Source organism: Panicum virgatum, chromosome 2N (assembly GCF_016808335.1).
Source record: "Panicum virgatum strain AP13 chromosome 2N, P.virgatum_v5, whole genome shotgun sequence".
In the NCBI taxonomy this organism is placed as follows: Eukaryota; Viridiplantae; Streptophyta; class Magnoliopsida; order Poales; family Poaceae; genus Panicum; species Panicum virgatum.
In genome coordinates this window covers 1,926,142-1,943,717 of record NC_053146.1, presented here as the reverse complement: position 1 = coordinate 1,943,717, position 17,576 = coordinate 1,926,142, and the positions used below count along the sequence as shown (strand labels likewise).

At 52.8% G+C, this 17,576-nt stretch overlaps 1 protein-coding gene across 1 annotated transcript; it reads right to left on the bottom strand.

The window, feature by feature from the left end:
- Positions 1 to 16,478: 16,478 nt before the first annotated feature.
- Positions 16,479 to 16,949, bottom strand: LOC120659093. Its single transcript, XM_039937154.1, has one exon. The coding sequence runs from the start codon at positions 16,947 to 16,949 to the stop codon at positions 16,479 to 16,481; it is 471 nt and encodes a 156-aa protein (XP_039793088.1).
- Positions 16,950 to 17,576: the final 627 nt, after the last annotated feature.

The window sequence follows — 17,576 nt, the reverse complement described above, 5'->3', positions numbered from 1 at the left end:
ATTTGCGAGACGAATCTAATGAGTCTAACTAATCCATGGTTTACTATAGTAATACTACAGTAACCATCCGCTAATTATGGATCACCCTACCACCACCTCTAATTAGGATAGAAAAAATGATGCAGAGATTATAGTATTACACAAGGTACAAGAGCGTCACAATTGAACAAGATGGAAGTTCAACTGTAACGCAGAGGCAAAGGCAGTACCGGCCGCATGAATCGCACGTACCTGCCTGCGTGTGCCTGCGGTGCCCACATGTCAAAGCTGATGACCGACGACCAACCGCCGTTGACAGGGACAACCTGCAATGCAAGCCGTTGTTAGCATAGCATCATCCTATAGGGCTGCTCGGAAGCCTCCTCGGCATTTCCTGGAAAGCTGAGTGGTCACCCTAGCTTTCATCAGTGACAGTGAGGAGGCAAACAAAACATTCATGGATGACAATGCAACTTGCATTGCATGCATCCAATCGGAATCAAATGGCAGGAGACACGTGACGTACAGGCCATGCATGTTTAGTTTCCAAAAAATTTCAAGATTTCCCGTCGTATCGAATTTTCGGACACATGCATGGAGCATTAAATGCAGTTGAAAAAATAACCAATTACACAGTCTAACTGATTAGCACGAACTGAATCTTTTAAGCCTAATTAGTTCATAATTGGACACTATTTGTTAAGTAACAACGAAATGTGCTACAGTACCAAAATCCAAACTTTTTCACCAACCAAACACACCCTTAGTTCCAGGAAGCAAACATCTCTGCCTTGCGCGGTACACACAGCCCTCACCTTCTGGTAGTTCTAGTTCCACTTCTATATATACTAGAACATCAGGCACTCTATCATGATATTATGATAGAAACGAATGCAAATTGCAGATCTGTCCTTTGCACAATAAAAACAGTTTGTTTCAATTTTCTTGATGTATTATAATCATCGAAGAGATTGGTGTATGCTTAATTGAGGAGTGATGCGAATTGAAAATTAACTCTACAACTTAGTTACCAAATAGTATAATGTGCATACATAATATAGGTAATATCTTATACATGTGAAAGTATTTGAGTTGTAAAAATGATCTGCGCTTCCTGAGTTTGCGAGTGATACATTTACACATGAGAAAAATAATCAAGAAAGTTTCCATCTGAAGATCACTGTACTGTTAGAATTCACATGTATTCACGGAATTTAAGTGCTTCTGAGTTTGTTTTGATCTTGTACATGTCGCACAAAGAATAGAAAGATTATGAGACCAATATAATCACCATTACCTCCAGTAAGAAGAGACTCATCATGTTGTTCAGGAAGAAAGCCATCCAGACTTAGTTTATTTATAGCATAGTGCAAATCTCGAAGGCTGAATTCCTCATACTGCAGGCACGCTCTGCTGATGTTGAACCTGGTGGGAAAAGAATAGAGAAGTGGCATGAGGAGCTATGAAGATACATAGAAAAATCTATGAATTTAGAAAAAACAAAATAACTAATAATTCGGAACGGATGGAGTAGTTATTAAACTGAAAACAGGCGCTTCGTTTTTTCGAGCAAGCAAGGGTTTCGGTGTGGAATCGGCCAATTGGGAACAGGTGCAGTCAGCTGACAAGGTTCCTAGGTACCTGTAGTAAAAACATTGTTATGCACATGAACATTTCCTCCCAAGGATTTTTTCTTTTCAAAATGAATTGGTTTAGAAATTATTTGTCTGAAAGGTGTGGTAAGGCACAGAGGCAAAATCTGTTCTCTTTGAAAGCCAAACAGTTGCCATTATTACTGCAAAAACGTAAGACTTGAGGGCATTTATTTGTCACGTTTCGGTGATGCTTCAATTGCTTCCCCATGGATTTCTACCTAGGTCTGTTTTATCCGGAGGAATTAGTCTTAGATGATCCAAAACAGGGGCTAGCTAACTGCCCTCTAAACCAACTAATGAGGGCTAATTTCTAGCAACGGGTAGCAAAATACCAACATACCCTCCCAAATGTAATATGTACTTTCGTAGTGCGTGCTAGATACTGTATAAATGACTTTTCGTGCCTCAATAGCTAAAGTTTAGCCACGACATCCAATCCAAATAGGATAGTATACTAATTTCAGCCAACTAAAAGTTAGACATCTAAATTTTAGTCATGGCTAATATTTAATTTTAGTCCATTCAAACAGACCCAACAATTAGTTTCCTGCCAACAATCTTCAGTGCTTAATTGCGCATGCAGCTATGTAGGTATGCTCTGCATGCGTTTCCCTGGAGCTTTCCGCGCGCCTCGTTAGTTTCCAGCCAGCCCACACGACACAACTAAGGCTGACGGCCGACGACCAGCCGTCAGTGACAAGTCGATCGGTCATTGCAATTTGCATGGGTCCAAGCGCAATCAAATGGCACCGCGTGAACTAACGGCGGTACACGGGGACCGGAGGAGCAAGTTGACGAAGACTAGCTAATGACTCGAGGACGGAGGCAGCGTTAGCTGCTGCTGTACCATAGTTCTCTCTCAGGGGCGGATCCAGTGGTGGGTCTGGAGCCCTTCCTAAACTCCCCCTATAATTTTTGACATGAATATACTGCGAGGAAAGGCTAAAGTTGTTTAGAGTTAGAAGAAAACCCTTCCTAATAATTATTCTAGATCCGCCACTGGTCTCTCTGGCAACCTCTCTCGAGCACTGTTGGGATGGACTTTCACCGCCCAACCAATCCTCGGTCTCCTTGCTCCTTGTTGTTCCAGCTCCCCAATACAAAGCTGTCCATCGTCTCCATGTTCTCTTCCTGGAAATTTCCACTCAACCGCAAGCGTAGTGGATGGCCGCCGCGTGAACTAACGGCGGTACATGGGGACCGGAGCAAGTGGACGAAGACTAGCTAAACTGGAGTCTGGAGGACGGACGCTAGGTAGCGTGCTAGCTGCTGCTGTGACAGAGTGACTGATCGATACTGAGTGGCGTTGCTGCTGTTAGAGTATATTAGTCAACTCTAGATATAGTAGATTATGATTGATGTAATCCCGTAACAGCCTTCCTTATCTCTAGGGGAGGTGCCTTGCCCTCCAAGCCTTGTACTCCTATATATACCGCCCAAAGGGCTCATTGCAATACAATTGACAACATTATACGCATCCTACATTTCCTACATGGCATCAGACGCCTAGGTTACGAGATCCTAACCCTAGCCGCGCCGCCGCTTCCGCTGCACCCGCGCGCCCCCGGGGAGATCGAGATTGATCTCCGCCTGGGGCAGCGCCCTCCTAGGATGCGCCGCGGATCCCTCTGATCCGCTCCGCCGTCGTCATCAAGCACAGCAGAAGGACCTACCTCTTCTCTGGCCGCCCCATGGCGGCGCCGCTCGACGTCCCCGTCGGGTACCACATCGCCATAGGGTCGCCACTGGGCCTGCATGCCTCCGCGTCGTCCTCCCTCTCGGCTCCGCATCCGGATCCGCCCGCCCTCCCGCGCATCAGGCCAGGCGCCCCGACTCCAACCAGCGCCGCCGCACCACTGCCATGAGCGCGAGTGCGTGGCAGCGGAGGACCACCGCGCGGACGCCAGGCCACTGCGCCATCGGGGCCGGCGGGCCACCGCACCGCCGATCGACGTCGCCGCCGGGCCGCAGTGCCCAGGGGCTTCGCCCCTCCCGCCTTCCATTGCCGGCTCTCTCCTCCACGTAGTCAAGCCTGCGTCCGCTTCGTCCTCAGCGCCACTTCCGCCGCCGCCTTGTGCGCGAGGATGCGGCAGCGAGGGTAGCCCGGGGGCCGCCGGTCCACTCCGCAGTTGTAACATCCCGAAAAGTTACCAAATCAAATCACGCGCTAAATAATTGCAAAACCTCTTTTCAATCATTGAGCTCAGTCCATTCAAAATAGATCCCCGCCCGATCTCCCGATCTCCCGAAAACCCGGTCCCGACATCCAATCGCTGTCCCGTCTCCCTGTTTGCCCTCGTCTCGCGCGTCACGCCCGACCGGCGCGCGTGCGCGTCTGGCCGCGGTCGCCGCCGCGATCCCCGCCATCTCTCTCTTTCTCTCTCTCTTTCTTTCTCTCTTTCCTTTTCTTTCTCTTTTTCCTTTTTCTATTTTCCTTCTTTTTCTTTTTCCTCCTCCTCCTCCCTTCCTTCCCTCTCTCCTCTCCCGCACGCTGCAGCCCGCTCGCCGCGCCGCCCCGACCACGCTCGCGCACGCCTGCTGGCTACCCCAGCCGCTCCCCGTCCCTGCGCGCGCGTGCCCTGCCCCCGGCCTGCTCGCGCGCGCGCACGCACGAATGCAGTCCTCGGCGCACCGAGCCGCGACGTCCGCGCCACGCCGCGGCCGCCTGCCCACGCGCCTGCCCACGCCACGCGCCGCACGCGTTTCACGCGGCCGCCATCACCGCCGCGCCGCTCGCCTGCTGCCAACGCGCGCGCCCCCACGCGACGCGCGCCGCCCGCCGCTTGCGGCTCGACGCCGGCCGCCCCCGGTCCCGCTCGCCCCAGCTCCCGGGCCCGCCCACGCACGCCAGGCCCTGCTCCCACGTGCACTCGCCGCGCCGCCCGCCGTCAAGCTGCACAGCGCCGCCTGCCCGAGCTGTCGCGTCACCCCGTGCCGACCTCGCCGCCCGCGCCACCACTCCGCGATGCTGAGCAGCATAGCAGGTCACCCCCCACCGCCATTAAAGCCGGCCACGAAGCCCGCCGGGCCGCCACCGACGCGCCCCGACCTCCACCGCCTCGGACGCCTATAAAAGGGGCCGAGGAGCACCCCTGGCGCCCCCACAACCCGTAGCTCCGCGCAGCCCAGCGCCTCCCTGCCTCTAGCGCCGCCGCCACGCACGCCTTCATCGGCCGCCGCCCCCGCCGCTGCCCTGCCTTCTCGCCGCGTCCCAGTCCAAGGTGAGTGGGGGAATCAAATCCTCTCGCCTCCCTCTTCCTTTCCCCCCCTCCACGGCCGTCGCCGGAGCTCAGGCCGGCCGGATTGGCCGCCGCCGGCGCCTTGCCTCCCCCTCCCCTGTTTCCCAGTCGAAAGGAAGGAGAAGAGTTCAGATTTGCCCTTGGCCCCTCCCCTTCTCTCTATTTCCTAAAGAGTCCCTCCCCCTTTCTAACCAATTTGCAAAAGAAACCCCCTCTTTTATTATATTTCAAAATAAACCCTTCCACCATATAAACTTAATTCTAAATAAACCCCTACCTTTTCCAGAATAACCCAAACACTCCCCAGAATTCTAATCAGGTCCTTTCACTAATTACAAACATGTCCCTGGATCCTTGTTTAGACCCTAAACACCCCGTTAACTTATCATTTTATGCGCCAAACAACCTCCGATCGACCTGAAACTTTACCACGCCAAACCTAACATAATTTTGGCCGTGCCATTAGGAAACCGCCCAAAAATATTACTCCTATCTCCATATCTCAATCGTTTCTGATTCGAGCTCAACGATAAAACTTTTATTTCTTTTTCCTGATTGTGTGCTTGCTTGTGTGCGTCGTAGATCACGGTGTGAATGAGGGAGAACCCTTCAACGAACAGTACTGCGAGCAAGCGAACAAGGACCAGTTCCGCGACCCCGAATCCGAAGGACAGTACCTCGAGCAGGACTTTCCGGAAGGCTTTGAAGACGGCAAGTTCAATCCCTCCCTTTGATGCATGTTTTGTCCTAATTTTTATAAACACAACCTATTGGCCTATTTTATAAAACTGCATATGTTTTGCCTGCTAAAAACATAGTTGGATAGCCACCCCTTGATTTGTTATAACCATTCCTTGACCACCTAGATTAATGTCTGAATGTGTTTGGACGTTAATCGCCGCTAGAACGCTTATGACCTTAAACACAATACAACTTGTTTTATAGAAGGGAAAAATGTGGGATTTCGAAAGATGAGATTAGACGAGATGGATGTCACTTCTGTGTGAATTGCCGAATGGTGTGCTCGTGCCTGTGTGGCAGAGCAAGGAAGGGAGATATCCATCTTGTCACAACTAAGGACCGAGTTGGTGTATAATCCCACCTAACTCCACTATCGTGCAAACCACACGACCGTTGAATGGGCAACGGCTTAGCATAAACCCCACTAGTTAGTCTGATAGCCATCAGGAAAGCTGAGAGCAACGGGTGATCAAGGAGAAGGGATTAGCTCTGTGTGACTTATGCCCCGGTTAAAACCTCTGTGATAGGTCAATGACCCCTTGGTGGATTCCGTGATGGCTAGTCAGGTCTAGCTAAGGTGGGTAATGGCTTTGTTGGGATCTACACCGACACTACGGTGTTCGAGCTGTGGTACCCCACTTGTGGGTAAAGTTGCACACCTCTGCAGAGTTAAAATCTATTCGAATAGCCGTGCCCACGGTACTGGGCGAGTTACGGTGTGGTCACATAATTAATGTTTCTTCTGGGAATGGACGGGTTGGCGTGAGTTGTTTTTGGGAAAAGTGTCCGGCAGTTGTGCCATGTGCTATGGCGGATGAGGAGTCCGGTAGCAACTTAAAACTTGGATCCTGTGTGGATCAACACTATGTGTTACTTGGTACAAGAAAACTTGCTTTGAAAATCCTTTCTTTTAAATGAACCCCTGCATCAAAATTTGCTTTCCGCAAATAAAACCCTAGCCTCATCCTTGATTTACCCTGTGCATTATATTCTGTTTATACCCCCTCCGTGGGTGTGGTTGGACTTGCTGAGTACGTTTGTACTCACCCCATTCTTAATTTTTACAGAGGAAGATCCAGACTTCGTTCCCGAAGACGTTGAGTAGAGGTTCCGTCCTGCACCCAACCTTACCTGTGGATAGGGTCACCCGTAGGAAGTTCCGTATGGCGCAAGACTCTGATGACCCCCTCTTCGTAGTTAATATCGTTGTGTGGGTGTTAGTTGTTATCCTCGCGATAGTGGTGCTTCACTGCCCACTTCCGCGTAGAGTTGTACGTTGATGTACCATCTGATGTAATAAAAGTGTTATCAGCCTCCTAGGACTGATATTGTATCACTTTTAAGTCTTCTCTCATGAGGGGACGCTTCAGCAGCTGGAGCAGAGGCTGCTTGGGTCTTGCCCCCTCTGTTTTTGCCCCTTCCTTTGTCCTCTGGCCAACAGGCGGATGAGGATAAGGTTTGGGGGGCATTACTTGGTGCACTCGAGATTGTACCCGCAAGTTCGTCTTGATGCTGCTGCTGATTTTCCCTTTTTCCGATCTAAGATCTCCTCATTAGACCTGCAAGCCATTAGAGAAAAGATTTGCTCCTTCATCTTGGATCAGGTGATCTCGGCAAAGGGAGAGTTCCACTGCAGGAACCCAGGGCCTAATCAGATTTAGATGTTCTTGCTGTCATTTCTGTTCTTATGGAAGAATGTTAAACTGCAATAGTGAACTGGATGGATGTTATGTGATGTTGAATGTTGAACTGGATGCAATTGTGAACTGGAAGTTATATCAGTTATCTGTGATGTATATATTGAATGTTGAATCTTCTGCCTGTGTCGTGTGATGTGTCAGCTTGAATTTCTGTGCTTGTGTGGCAAAGGTCATGGTAGACGCGGAAGGGTACCAATCAGCGTCTCCTATAACATCCAGAGAGGGAAATGCATTGACAAAAATAGCGCCTCCTATGACAACCATCAAAGGAGACGCGTGCTCACAAATAAGAGTCTACCATGAAATCTGGATAGGAGACGCTTGTTTCAAACACGAGTCTCCTATAACAACCAATATATGGGAGACACGTGTTTACAAAACACGTCTCCTATTACAAGCAATATGGGAGAAGCGTGTTTATAAAATGCGTCTCCTATGACTTGCACAATAAGAGACGCGGGTCAGTTTTTTGTGTCTCTGGCGTCCTGAATAGGGGGACCGTCAATTGAGAGCTTCGGGTTGGTGTCAACAGGAGTGGAGCAGGGCTTGCACTCGGCCATGCTAGCACGATCCAAGATCTCCAATATGTACTGCCGCTGTGTGAGGAGAAGACCAGAGCCATGGCGCTCCACACGCATCCCCAGAAAGTGATGCAACTCACCAAGGTCCTTCATGGAGAACTCCAGCTATAGCGCCTGAATGGTGCGACGGAGGAGTGCCGGGGAGGAGGCTGTGAGCACAATGTCATCAACATAAAGCAGCAAGTAGATCATGTCGGAGCCACGGCGGAAGATGAACAGTGATGTGTCAGTCTTGGCCTCAACGAATCCGAGAGAGAGCAAGTAGGTGGCGAACCGACTGTACCATGCACGAGGAGCCTGCTTCAGGCCATATAACGACCTGTTAAGGTGGCAGAAGAAGTCGGGGGTGAATAGGATCCTCAAAGCCGGAAGGCTGAGCATAGTAGACTGTCTCGGACAAGGTGCCATGGAGGAAGGCATTCTTCACGTCGTGCTGATGAGTGGGCCATCCTCTAGAGAGAGCCATGGAGAGCACTGTATGCACTGTAGTAGGTTTGACCACCAGATTGAAGATCTCAGCAAAATCAACACCGTGCCGCTGAGTGAAACCCCTGAAAACCCAACTAGCCTTGTAGTGCTCGAGGCTGCCGTCAGACTAGAACTTATGCTTGTAGACCCACTTACCAGAGATGATGTTAGCCCGTGGTGGACGCGGGACTAAATCCCATGTGTGGTTCTGCAGAAGTGCGGCATGTTCCTTCTCCACAGCAGCGTGCCAATTTTGGTCGGCAAGGGCGCTGCGGAAGGTCTTCAGGAGCGGGGACTGTGGCATGGCATGGTAGACTGGCGGAAGACGAATGCCGCGCTTAGCCCGCGTGGTCATGGATTGGTGGTTCATCACTAGAGGAATGGGCACTGCACCATGGGGCGGTGGGGCGACGGGCGGTGGAGCAGGAGCCGGTGGAGCGGGAGCAGGGACGGCCTGGCGCGACGACGACCGGCGGCGAAACGACAGTGGCTGGGCTACAGACCAGGGGCATCCGCTGAGGCCGGGCGTGGCCTGGGGAAAGTGACGACCAACCGGGGTCGGCTGGGTGTCGGTGGACGGAGGGCCAGCAACAGCTGGCTGGTGGCCGACCAAGGGCGACGTCGAGCTAGCCGCTGCCGGCTGGCACTTGGCCAGCAGTGGCCGGAGGCCCGGCGGGACGGACGGGATCATCCTGAAGGGGGCCGCATGTGGCAGCGGGCCGGCCGAGCTGGGAAGCTGGGCGGCCGCACTTGGTGCGGGCGGAGCTACCTCACGTGGCAGTGCGGGAAGAGGCGCCATGCCGCCAAGAGGTCCTGCAGGAGACAAAACATGAGTCGGTCCGATAGGGGCCGACACATGGTTAGTGAAATCATCTAGGAAGTCAAGGCTCATGGAGCCGGTGGGATGCTCAGCGAAGGGAAAAGTAGCCTCATCGAAAATGACGTGGCGTGAGATAATAACTTGGTTGGAATCAAGATCAAGGCAGCGATATCCCTTATGATGAGCGGAGTAGCCAAGGAAGACACAAAGAGTAGAACGCGGTGTGAGCTTGTGTGCAGCGGTGGCTGAGAGGTTAGGATAACATTTGCAACCAAAAACGCAAAGGTGATCATAGGATGGAGGTGACCCATGAAGGGCAAGATGCGGCGTGGCAAATTGCAACGTTTTGGTGGGCAAAATGTTTAGGAGGTATGTGGCGATGGCAAGTGATTCAACCCAATAAGAAGAGGGCATGCTCGCTTGGAACAGTAAAGAGCGAACAACATTATTAATGGTGAGGATAATGCGTTCAGCTTTACCATTCTGGGCGGAAGTGTGGGGGCATGACATGCGAAGATGAACTGAAAGGATCTTGGTGATGCCTAGAGGGGGGTGGGCGAATAGGCGAACCTGCAAAACTTGCAAAATTCTTCGAAAAATTAGTCCTGTCGGAAGTTCCGACCCTGTGTAGGAAGTTCCGACCCTAAACTAGGTATGAACGAGATTCAAAAACAAATATGAAATCGAAAAATCTGTTTGAATCAAAAGTTCACCAATGAGTTGTAGATACCCCTGCAAGTGATCTCAAGCACTAGAACTACTCAACAACGTAGATCGGGACAAAACAAGGTTAGGTCAACAAGAACAAGATATGAACAAGCAAATTAATGACACAATGAATTTGTTCCCAAAGTTCTCACCCACAAAGGATGCTACGTCTCCATTGAGGAGCTCACAAAGAGCTGGGTTGCCCTATAACTCTTTTCCTCACCCAATCCACCACTTAGGAGGATTGAGTTCTCACAAGCTCTTGTCCACAAAGGACGGGGTAATACAAATTTCTCGGGGCGCTCACACACCAGATGGTCCTCCACGGGTGACGTCGAACCGTCTGGGAGCAAGCTCCAAGAGTAACAAACGCGAATCGACAAATAGAGATGCTTCTAGCACCTTTAGAAGAACGTGGCTGCCCACACTCATCATGAACTCAAGCTTTCACTTGAAACTAGCTCTCACCCAAGCCCTTGCTTGGATTCACTCAAGATTCTATCACTTGGAGGGATTGGGAGAGTGTTTTGAAAGCTTGAGGAGAAGTTGTGGTCGGGAAGAGTTAGCAGCAAATGAGTGAGGGGCTGAAGGGGTATATATACCTGAGCCCCAAAAATTAGCCGTTACTGGGCAGATTATGCACTTATCGGAACTTCCGATACAAGATCGGAACTTTCGATCAGTTTAAAAGAAAATCTCCCGAGAGCCCTTTGCCGGAACCTACATAGAAGTTCCGGGGGGGGGGGGGGGGGTCGGAACTTCCGACCCCGTATCGGAACATCCGATGAAATGAAAAACTGCCGGCTGAGAGGATTTGGTTGGAACTAACAGTGAATTTCCGAGGCTGGTCGGAACTTCCGACACACTGAAGGAACTTCCGACAAGTGAAATTTTTGCAGGGTTAAGGCTGTAGAGTTGGGTTTGTGTTTCAAAGGATTTTCATTAATTCTTTTAAGCACCTAAACATCTCCACACGACCTTTTCTCGTCCCTCTTAATAGTACAGTGATCCTATACTCAAATTCAAAAAAGAAAATTATAAAAGATTCTCGTTGAAGCTCAATGAAACGAACCGGGTTGTCGAACGGACAACCCGACTCTCTGTATCATCGTGATAGTCCCTGGATCAGTAGCTATCACATACAGAACTCATTTCAATTACATATCACAGTCATACTTCGCGATAAAACATAACAAAGGTTTAATTATTACATAATCCAGCGGATTGTGGTACGAAATCATCTGGTACAAGCCCATTGGGCTAAAAGGGAACAACTAGAAAACAGAAGCGGTAGCTAGACTTCTGGGGCATCCTTCATCTTGACGTCTTCTTTCATCCGCAGGCAAACTTGAGTGAAGCATGAGTCGTCCTTAGTCCTTCCTTCAAAGTCATCGTCGATCTTCGAGTCAGATCCTGCATCTACCAAACTATCCCCAAGGACGGGATATGTTCACGTCACCATCCGTATGTAAGCTTTAAATGGATGCATTATGGTATAAGAAATAGTCAACGGATAAGGCTAGGGTTTCCTATGCGTAGCATCAACAAAGTATAGCATCTGCCATGTCACCTGACGCGGGCCATTCCGGCATCCCGGACTCCATTTTGGCATCCCGGACTCCCGGTCAACTCACACCTCCGAGACTCACCCAAGTCCCTGATAACCAAGTCGGTGCGAGAACTCCCTCTCCTCGCACCTCAGCTGCTATCGAAGCAGGAAAGTAGGCTAGAGGGAGGTAGAAAAGTATCAAGTCACACTAACTAATGGAAGTAACAGAAGAGTAGGAATGTACATGACCGAGTACGCGGCTATACGTATAGTTTTCACCCTACAAGGGTTGTACACCTGTACCCAATAGAATCGCTGCCAGCCAGAGGCCAGCCGACTGACATCGAGACACCGGTCTTCTGAGAACAAGAACTAGCAGCCATGGCACCATCCTGCTTTCCCGGGTTTGGGCGCGTTATCTCGCAAGAGGTCGCCTCGGGACTATGAAGCCATCTAGAATAGGATTCCCATGAATCCCGCGGATCGGGGAACGTCAGGTCCACACCTGCTCCCCCTACACCGATACTACATCCACCTACAGGCTTGGCACCACGCTTACTAGCCTCGGACCGGATCCACCCGCATAGTGGATAAGTGGTGTGCACGCTCACAAAGTCCCACTAATCATAGTTACACCAACCGGTTCCTTATATGCCGGGGCGAGCATCTCCATCCTCATGCGTATCCGCCACAGTGGTCCGCGAATGGCACCCATTACAGGTAAGGCCCACGAAACATCTCCAGAGTCTAATCGTGTGCAACGACACAAACATGCACCCGCAACAGGTGCTCGCAGGGTGTGCCCAACACACACCCCCAGCAAAGTCAACTTGCTCGCCCCTTGCTAAAAGCCCTAATCACCAACTCCTGATATGGTGGATCTCCACTCACGCCAAGACTATCATATCACGAGGAAATCCCACACATACACATGCAAGCATATCAACCATTCAAACATGGTTTATATTAGGAGTTCAAGGAATAAGGGCACACAATTGGCTATGCAGGTTCATCTCATAACAGTAATAAAGCGATAGCAGTTTTAGCAAGCAATGCCTAATATGTAATCAAATCATAGATGGGCGTGAACCTGAGACTTCTCGTAGTCGTCCTAGGTCTTCGGAGTCATCTCGTAGTCCGGTACGTCCTTCTGGGTCCTCTGGGCGTCCGGGGCGTCGATCAGCTCCTCCTTGCTAAGGGCATATTCGTAATTACGAATTACTAAGGTGGCCAAAGTGCAAAAGAGCACAAAAGTATCCAAATAAGATCCAAATCACACCAAAACCTAGTCTAATGGGTAGATCATGATTTTAGAAAAATTATGAAACTGGTTTCATAATTTTTGAAGCTCCGGTTAATTTATTATCAATTTTTGAAGACCAAATCTATTTCTGAAATTATTAACTGATTTTCGGAAAAAGAAAAACACACAGTCAACGGTCAATGTCTAGGTCAGCGGGTCCACTAGTCTGTGGCCCCACCTGTCAGCCTCACCCTGAGGTTGACATGTGGGACCCGCAGGTTAAAAGGGTAAAAGAAAGGAAAAGGGGACTCGGTTACTGGGCTAAAAGACCATGGGTCGTCTCGGCTTGGCCCAAAAGGGACTCGGCTCGGCTTAAAGGACCTGCTCGGTCTGTCGCTCACGGGCCAGCTTGGCTACTGGGCTTGGCGAGGTGGCGGCGAGGCAAGGCCGGGCCTGGCTCACAGCGGCGAGGCTAGGCTGTGGCATGGCGCGTGGTGGTGTGGCGAGCTCAGGGGTGAGAGCAAGGCGTGGCCTTTCAGCTTCGATGGCGAGTGGCGGGGCTACAAGACGGCGAGCGGCGTGGCAGGGCAGAGCAGGGCGAGGTCGTGCGTGCATGTTCGCGGCGGTCTGGGCAGCCAGAACCGCGAGGGTAGCACCAACGGGGTTCAGGCGCTCCGGCGGAGGACAGGAAGGCAGAGCGGGTGTGTGCGGCTGTGAGTGTGCCGAAGGGGGCTGTGTGGGTGTGTGCACAGCAGGTGCTCGACGGTATGCTGCGACAGACCGACAACGACACGCGCGTGGCGTTGCGGCGTTGGCCGCGGTGGTCGTGCATGGCGAGGCCAGGCAGGGCTGCGGCACGCTCAGGCGAGATGAAAGGCGTGGCCTTTCGGCCTCGACGGTGAGCAGCAAAGCAAAACGAGACTGCACGGCGGCAAGGTGGAGCTGGGCCAGGCGCGAGCATGCGCGAGGCGGTGTGTGCGGGCCAAAAGGGCGTGGCTCAAGCCTGGGCGGTGTGCGCACGTGCGCCGGGCATAGCCACGGTGCGGCGATGGCGCCGCGCAGGCATGCCCAAAAGGCGGCGTGCAGGGTCAGACGCATGGCCAGGTCGCGCGCGTGCGTATGCCCAGCACGGCCATGGCGAGACCGTGGCGTGGCGAGGCAGTGGCGACAGTGTTACAGAGGAGGCTACGGGCTACGGCGACGCTCCACGTCGGCTCCTGCAGAAATGGAGGACGGGGACCATAGGGCACGCTAAGGGATGGCTCATCGGCGATAGAGGCTCGCCGGACAGCAAGGCAAAGGAAAAAGGGGCGGCCTTTTGACTGAATGCGCATGGATTACGCCAGGCATGGCCGCGGCGAGGCCATGGCGCGGCGGCGGCCAAAGGTGAAAGACAGGGGTGCGGCAGATGGCAGGCTCACTAGCGGGCTCGTGGAGGTCAAGCGTGACGTGGTGGCGAGGCGAAGCAGGGTAGACGCGAGGCTGTGCTGTGCCGGGCAGGAACGTCGTGGTCATCGTTCGGGGTGCCGGCCTGGTGGAGCTCCCCGTGGCGGCGTGGCGGCGCGGTTCACCTCCTCGACTCCGTGGCTCTCCACTTCTCCTTGGCTTCCTCCTTCCCCACTTGGCATGGCGTCAGTCGACGAGCGGCAGCGGCGCTCCTGGCTCCTCTCCTCTCCTCTGCTTCCACTCCTCCTCCTCGGTCTTCTCAATTTGGTGGCGGCGGCGCTCGATTGGAGCGAAGGGAGGGACGGCTAGGGTTTGCGGCGGCTGCGGACGGCTTTATAGGCGGCCGGGCTAGGGTTCGCGGGTCTGAGCACGGACGCCAAGGGCGTCGATTGGACGTGTCGCAGAGGCGGGACACACGGCGGGATCAGGCAGCTCGGCGTCGGGGTTCACGGCGCGGAGCACTTGGAAAAAAGGAGCGCAGGCGGTCAAGGCGCGTGGCCGGGTGGTCTCCGTGCCTTGTCGCGGAGCGGAGGCAGTCGCGCGGGAGCAGGTGGAGCGCGCGGGGCGAGCGGCGGCGTCCGCGAAAAACAGAGAGGCGTCGGGAGGAAGGAGAAAAAGGTACAGGGGCACGCTGACGTGTGGGCCCGGGGTGTCAGCGACACAAGGCGGAGGGAAGGCAGCGTGCGGCGTGTGCTGCGTGAGGCTGGGCCGGATCGGGCCGGCGGTGGCGTTCTTAGCGGGCCGGTGTGCTGGGCTGTGCGGGTTGAGCAGGCCGGCTAGTGAGGAAGGGGTGGTTGGGTAGGTTAGGTGATTTAGGCCCAAGGTTAGTTAGGGGTTTGAGTTAGCTTTTGCAAATAATTTGAATGGCTTAATTCAAATTATTTGCCACCCAACTTCAAACAAAATCCAATCAAACCAAATTTGAAACAAGGTAGATCTAAATAAACTCCAACTCCAAATATAGCACACTAACATTTATATCCTTATATTTGTTTGCTTTTAATTTGAATTGGAGATGGAAGAAGAGATCAACCTTACATTATTTCTACCTAGTTACACATGCACACAAAAAGTTTTTGAAATTTCACATTTTTGCACTATATAACATTCCGTAAAAATTCGGGATGTTACACTCAATCACCGTCTCTTTAGCAAATCTGGCGTCGTTAATTGCTCTTGCTTATTTCAATGATTTTAATTCCTGCTCATAACTCAATAAACATGTTAGCTCCTTAATCGTGCATGTCATTATCATCAAAACCCACTTAGGGGGCCAAATGCACTTACATGAACCCCATGAGCAAGGAGGAATGTGTAGGCGCTGAAGTTGTCGAACTCACGGCCGTTGCCGCACTGGACTGCCTTGATAGTGGCGCCATACTAGGTGGTCACATGAGCAAAGAAGTTAGCAAGCATAGGAAATGTGTCAGACTTAAGCTGTAGCGGAAACATCCATAAGTGGTGCGAAAAATCGTCCAGGATGACCAAATAGTACTTATGATGCGAGACACTGATCACAGGGGATGTCCAAAGATCACAATGTATAACATCAAATCTACTCAACGCACGAGAGGAGGACGATTGAAAAGGTAGCCAAGTATGGCGACCTAGCTGACATGCATGACACAAAGAGCTGCTACTATCTTTATTACATGAAGGTATGGCGGGAGCGAGCTTGGCGAGAGCCTCATGACCAAGGTGTCCTAGGCGGCGGTGCCAAAGAGTGGCGTCAGCACCAACGACAAGGGAGGTGGCAGTGGGCAGCTGCAGCGGGTAGAGGGGGGCGGAGCTATTGCACCTGGCGATCACTCTCCTAGACCGAAGATCCTTCACAGAACAACCAGCGGGATCAAACTCAATGGAACAATTGTTGTCACAAGTAAACCGGCGTACAGAAATAAGATTCTTAATAAGGTTCAGAGAAACAAGAATGTTATTAAGAGAGAAGGGGCCTGGAAGGCGTGCTATACCAGTGGCGGTAACCGGTAGAAGAGAACCATTACCAACAACAATCGACGAAGGAGAGGGAAACCGCGGGGAAGATGCAAAAGAGAGAGTGGAAGGATCAGAGGTCATGTGGGAGGAGACACGTGAGTCGAAATACCATTCGTTTTGTTGCGGAGTGTTTAGCGACATGGTGCTGAACATGGACACCAGAGATTGTTGGTCCCATGAAGGAAGGCCCATGGCCGGTTTGAGGTAGCCCGGCACGGCCCACATGGCCGCCTGAGGCAGCGTGGCTTGCGGCGCCTACTGCTGGTCTGCCTAAAGCTGCGCCTGCGCTTGCTGGTAGGCCTGCGCCTGGAGGAGGGCCTGTGCCTGCAGCTGGGCGTGCTGGGCCTGCAGCGCCTAAATGGCCAGCATGGCCTGCTGCGGCTGCGGGCCGGGTTGAGACGCGAACCCCAGCTGGCCGGGCCACATTTGGATGGACCCGGTCCAGGGGTTCAGCAGAGACGGCCATGGCCCAAGTGGGGCCAGAGTCCCGGTGGAGGGCGCAGGTGCCCCCCTGTTGCCGCCACCACCGCTGGAAGGAGGGGTGGTGCTGCCGCCGCCGCCGCTGTTGCCAGAGACCTTGTCGCGCTTGCTGCGACAAGACTTGGAGGAGCCGCTGGAGCCCACGGAGCCCCTGGACCCGCCTCGGGAGCGATTGCTCGACTTGGGCGCAGGGGATGGTGTAGGGGGCCGAGAGGCTGTGGGTGCCGAGGCGACGAGGGCAGTGGAGTGCACGGAGATGCAGTTGACGGCATTGAGCTTCTCCAGAAGGAGGTCGTTCCGGACCTCAAGGAAGGAAGGGAACGCCCGGCCGCGGCGGAGATACATCCCTAGGGCAGCTTAGCGATCGTTGAGGCCGCGCAGCACATTGAGAACCAGTGTGCGGTCGGTGACGGGCTCGCCCAGCTCGCAAAGTTCGGCCACCATCTGCTTGATCTTCTTGCGGTAATCTGTAACAGAAAGATCACCTTGAACGAAGTTCCGGAACATGACGTTGGGGTGGAGGGTGCGTGTCTCGCGATTCCCAAGGAATGGGGTCTCGACGGCAAGCCCTGCCGAGCGCGCAGTGGAGTTCCGCTCGAGGACGGTGTCGGCGAGGTTGTGGGAAATAGTGCCAGCAATCCAGGACCGGACGACGCAGTCCATACGTGCCCAGTCAGGGTTCCCAGGCTAGGCGACGTCGGAGAAGATGTGGACCTAGAGAGTGTACTTCCTGACGGTGAGGACGAACTGTTCACGCCACCGTGTGTAACTGCCAGAGTTGACGTCGAGGATGACATGGACGACACTCCGGATGTTGACAGCGACCGCTTGGGCGTGGAGGTGGAGGAGAGCCACAGCTTCATGGAGAAGCACGACATTGTTGAAGGCGGTACGGTTCGGATCGGAGACGTGTGTGGTGACGTCGCTGCTGTCGAGGGCATCGTCATTGTCATGGTCGCCGTCGGGATCGGG

What these genes read in the sequence shown, in the direction of transcription:
- LOC120659093 (XM_039937154.1), bottom strand. Translation starts at nt 16,949, where the DNA reads ATGTATCTCCGCCGCGGCCGGGCGTTCCCTTCCTTCCTTGAGGTCCGG.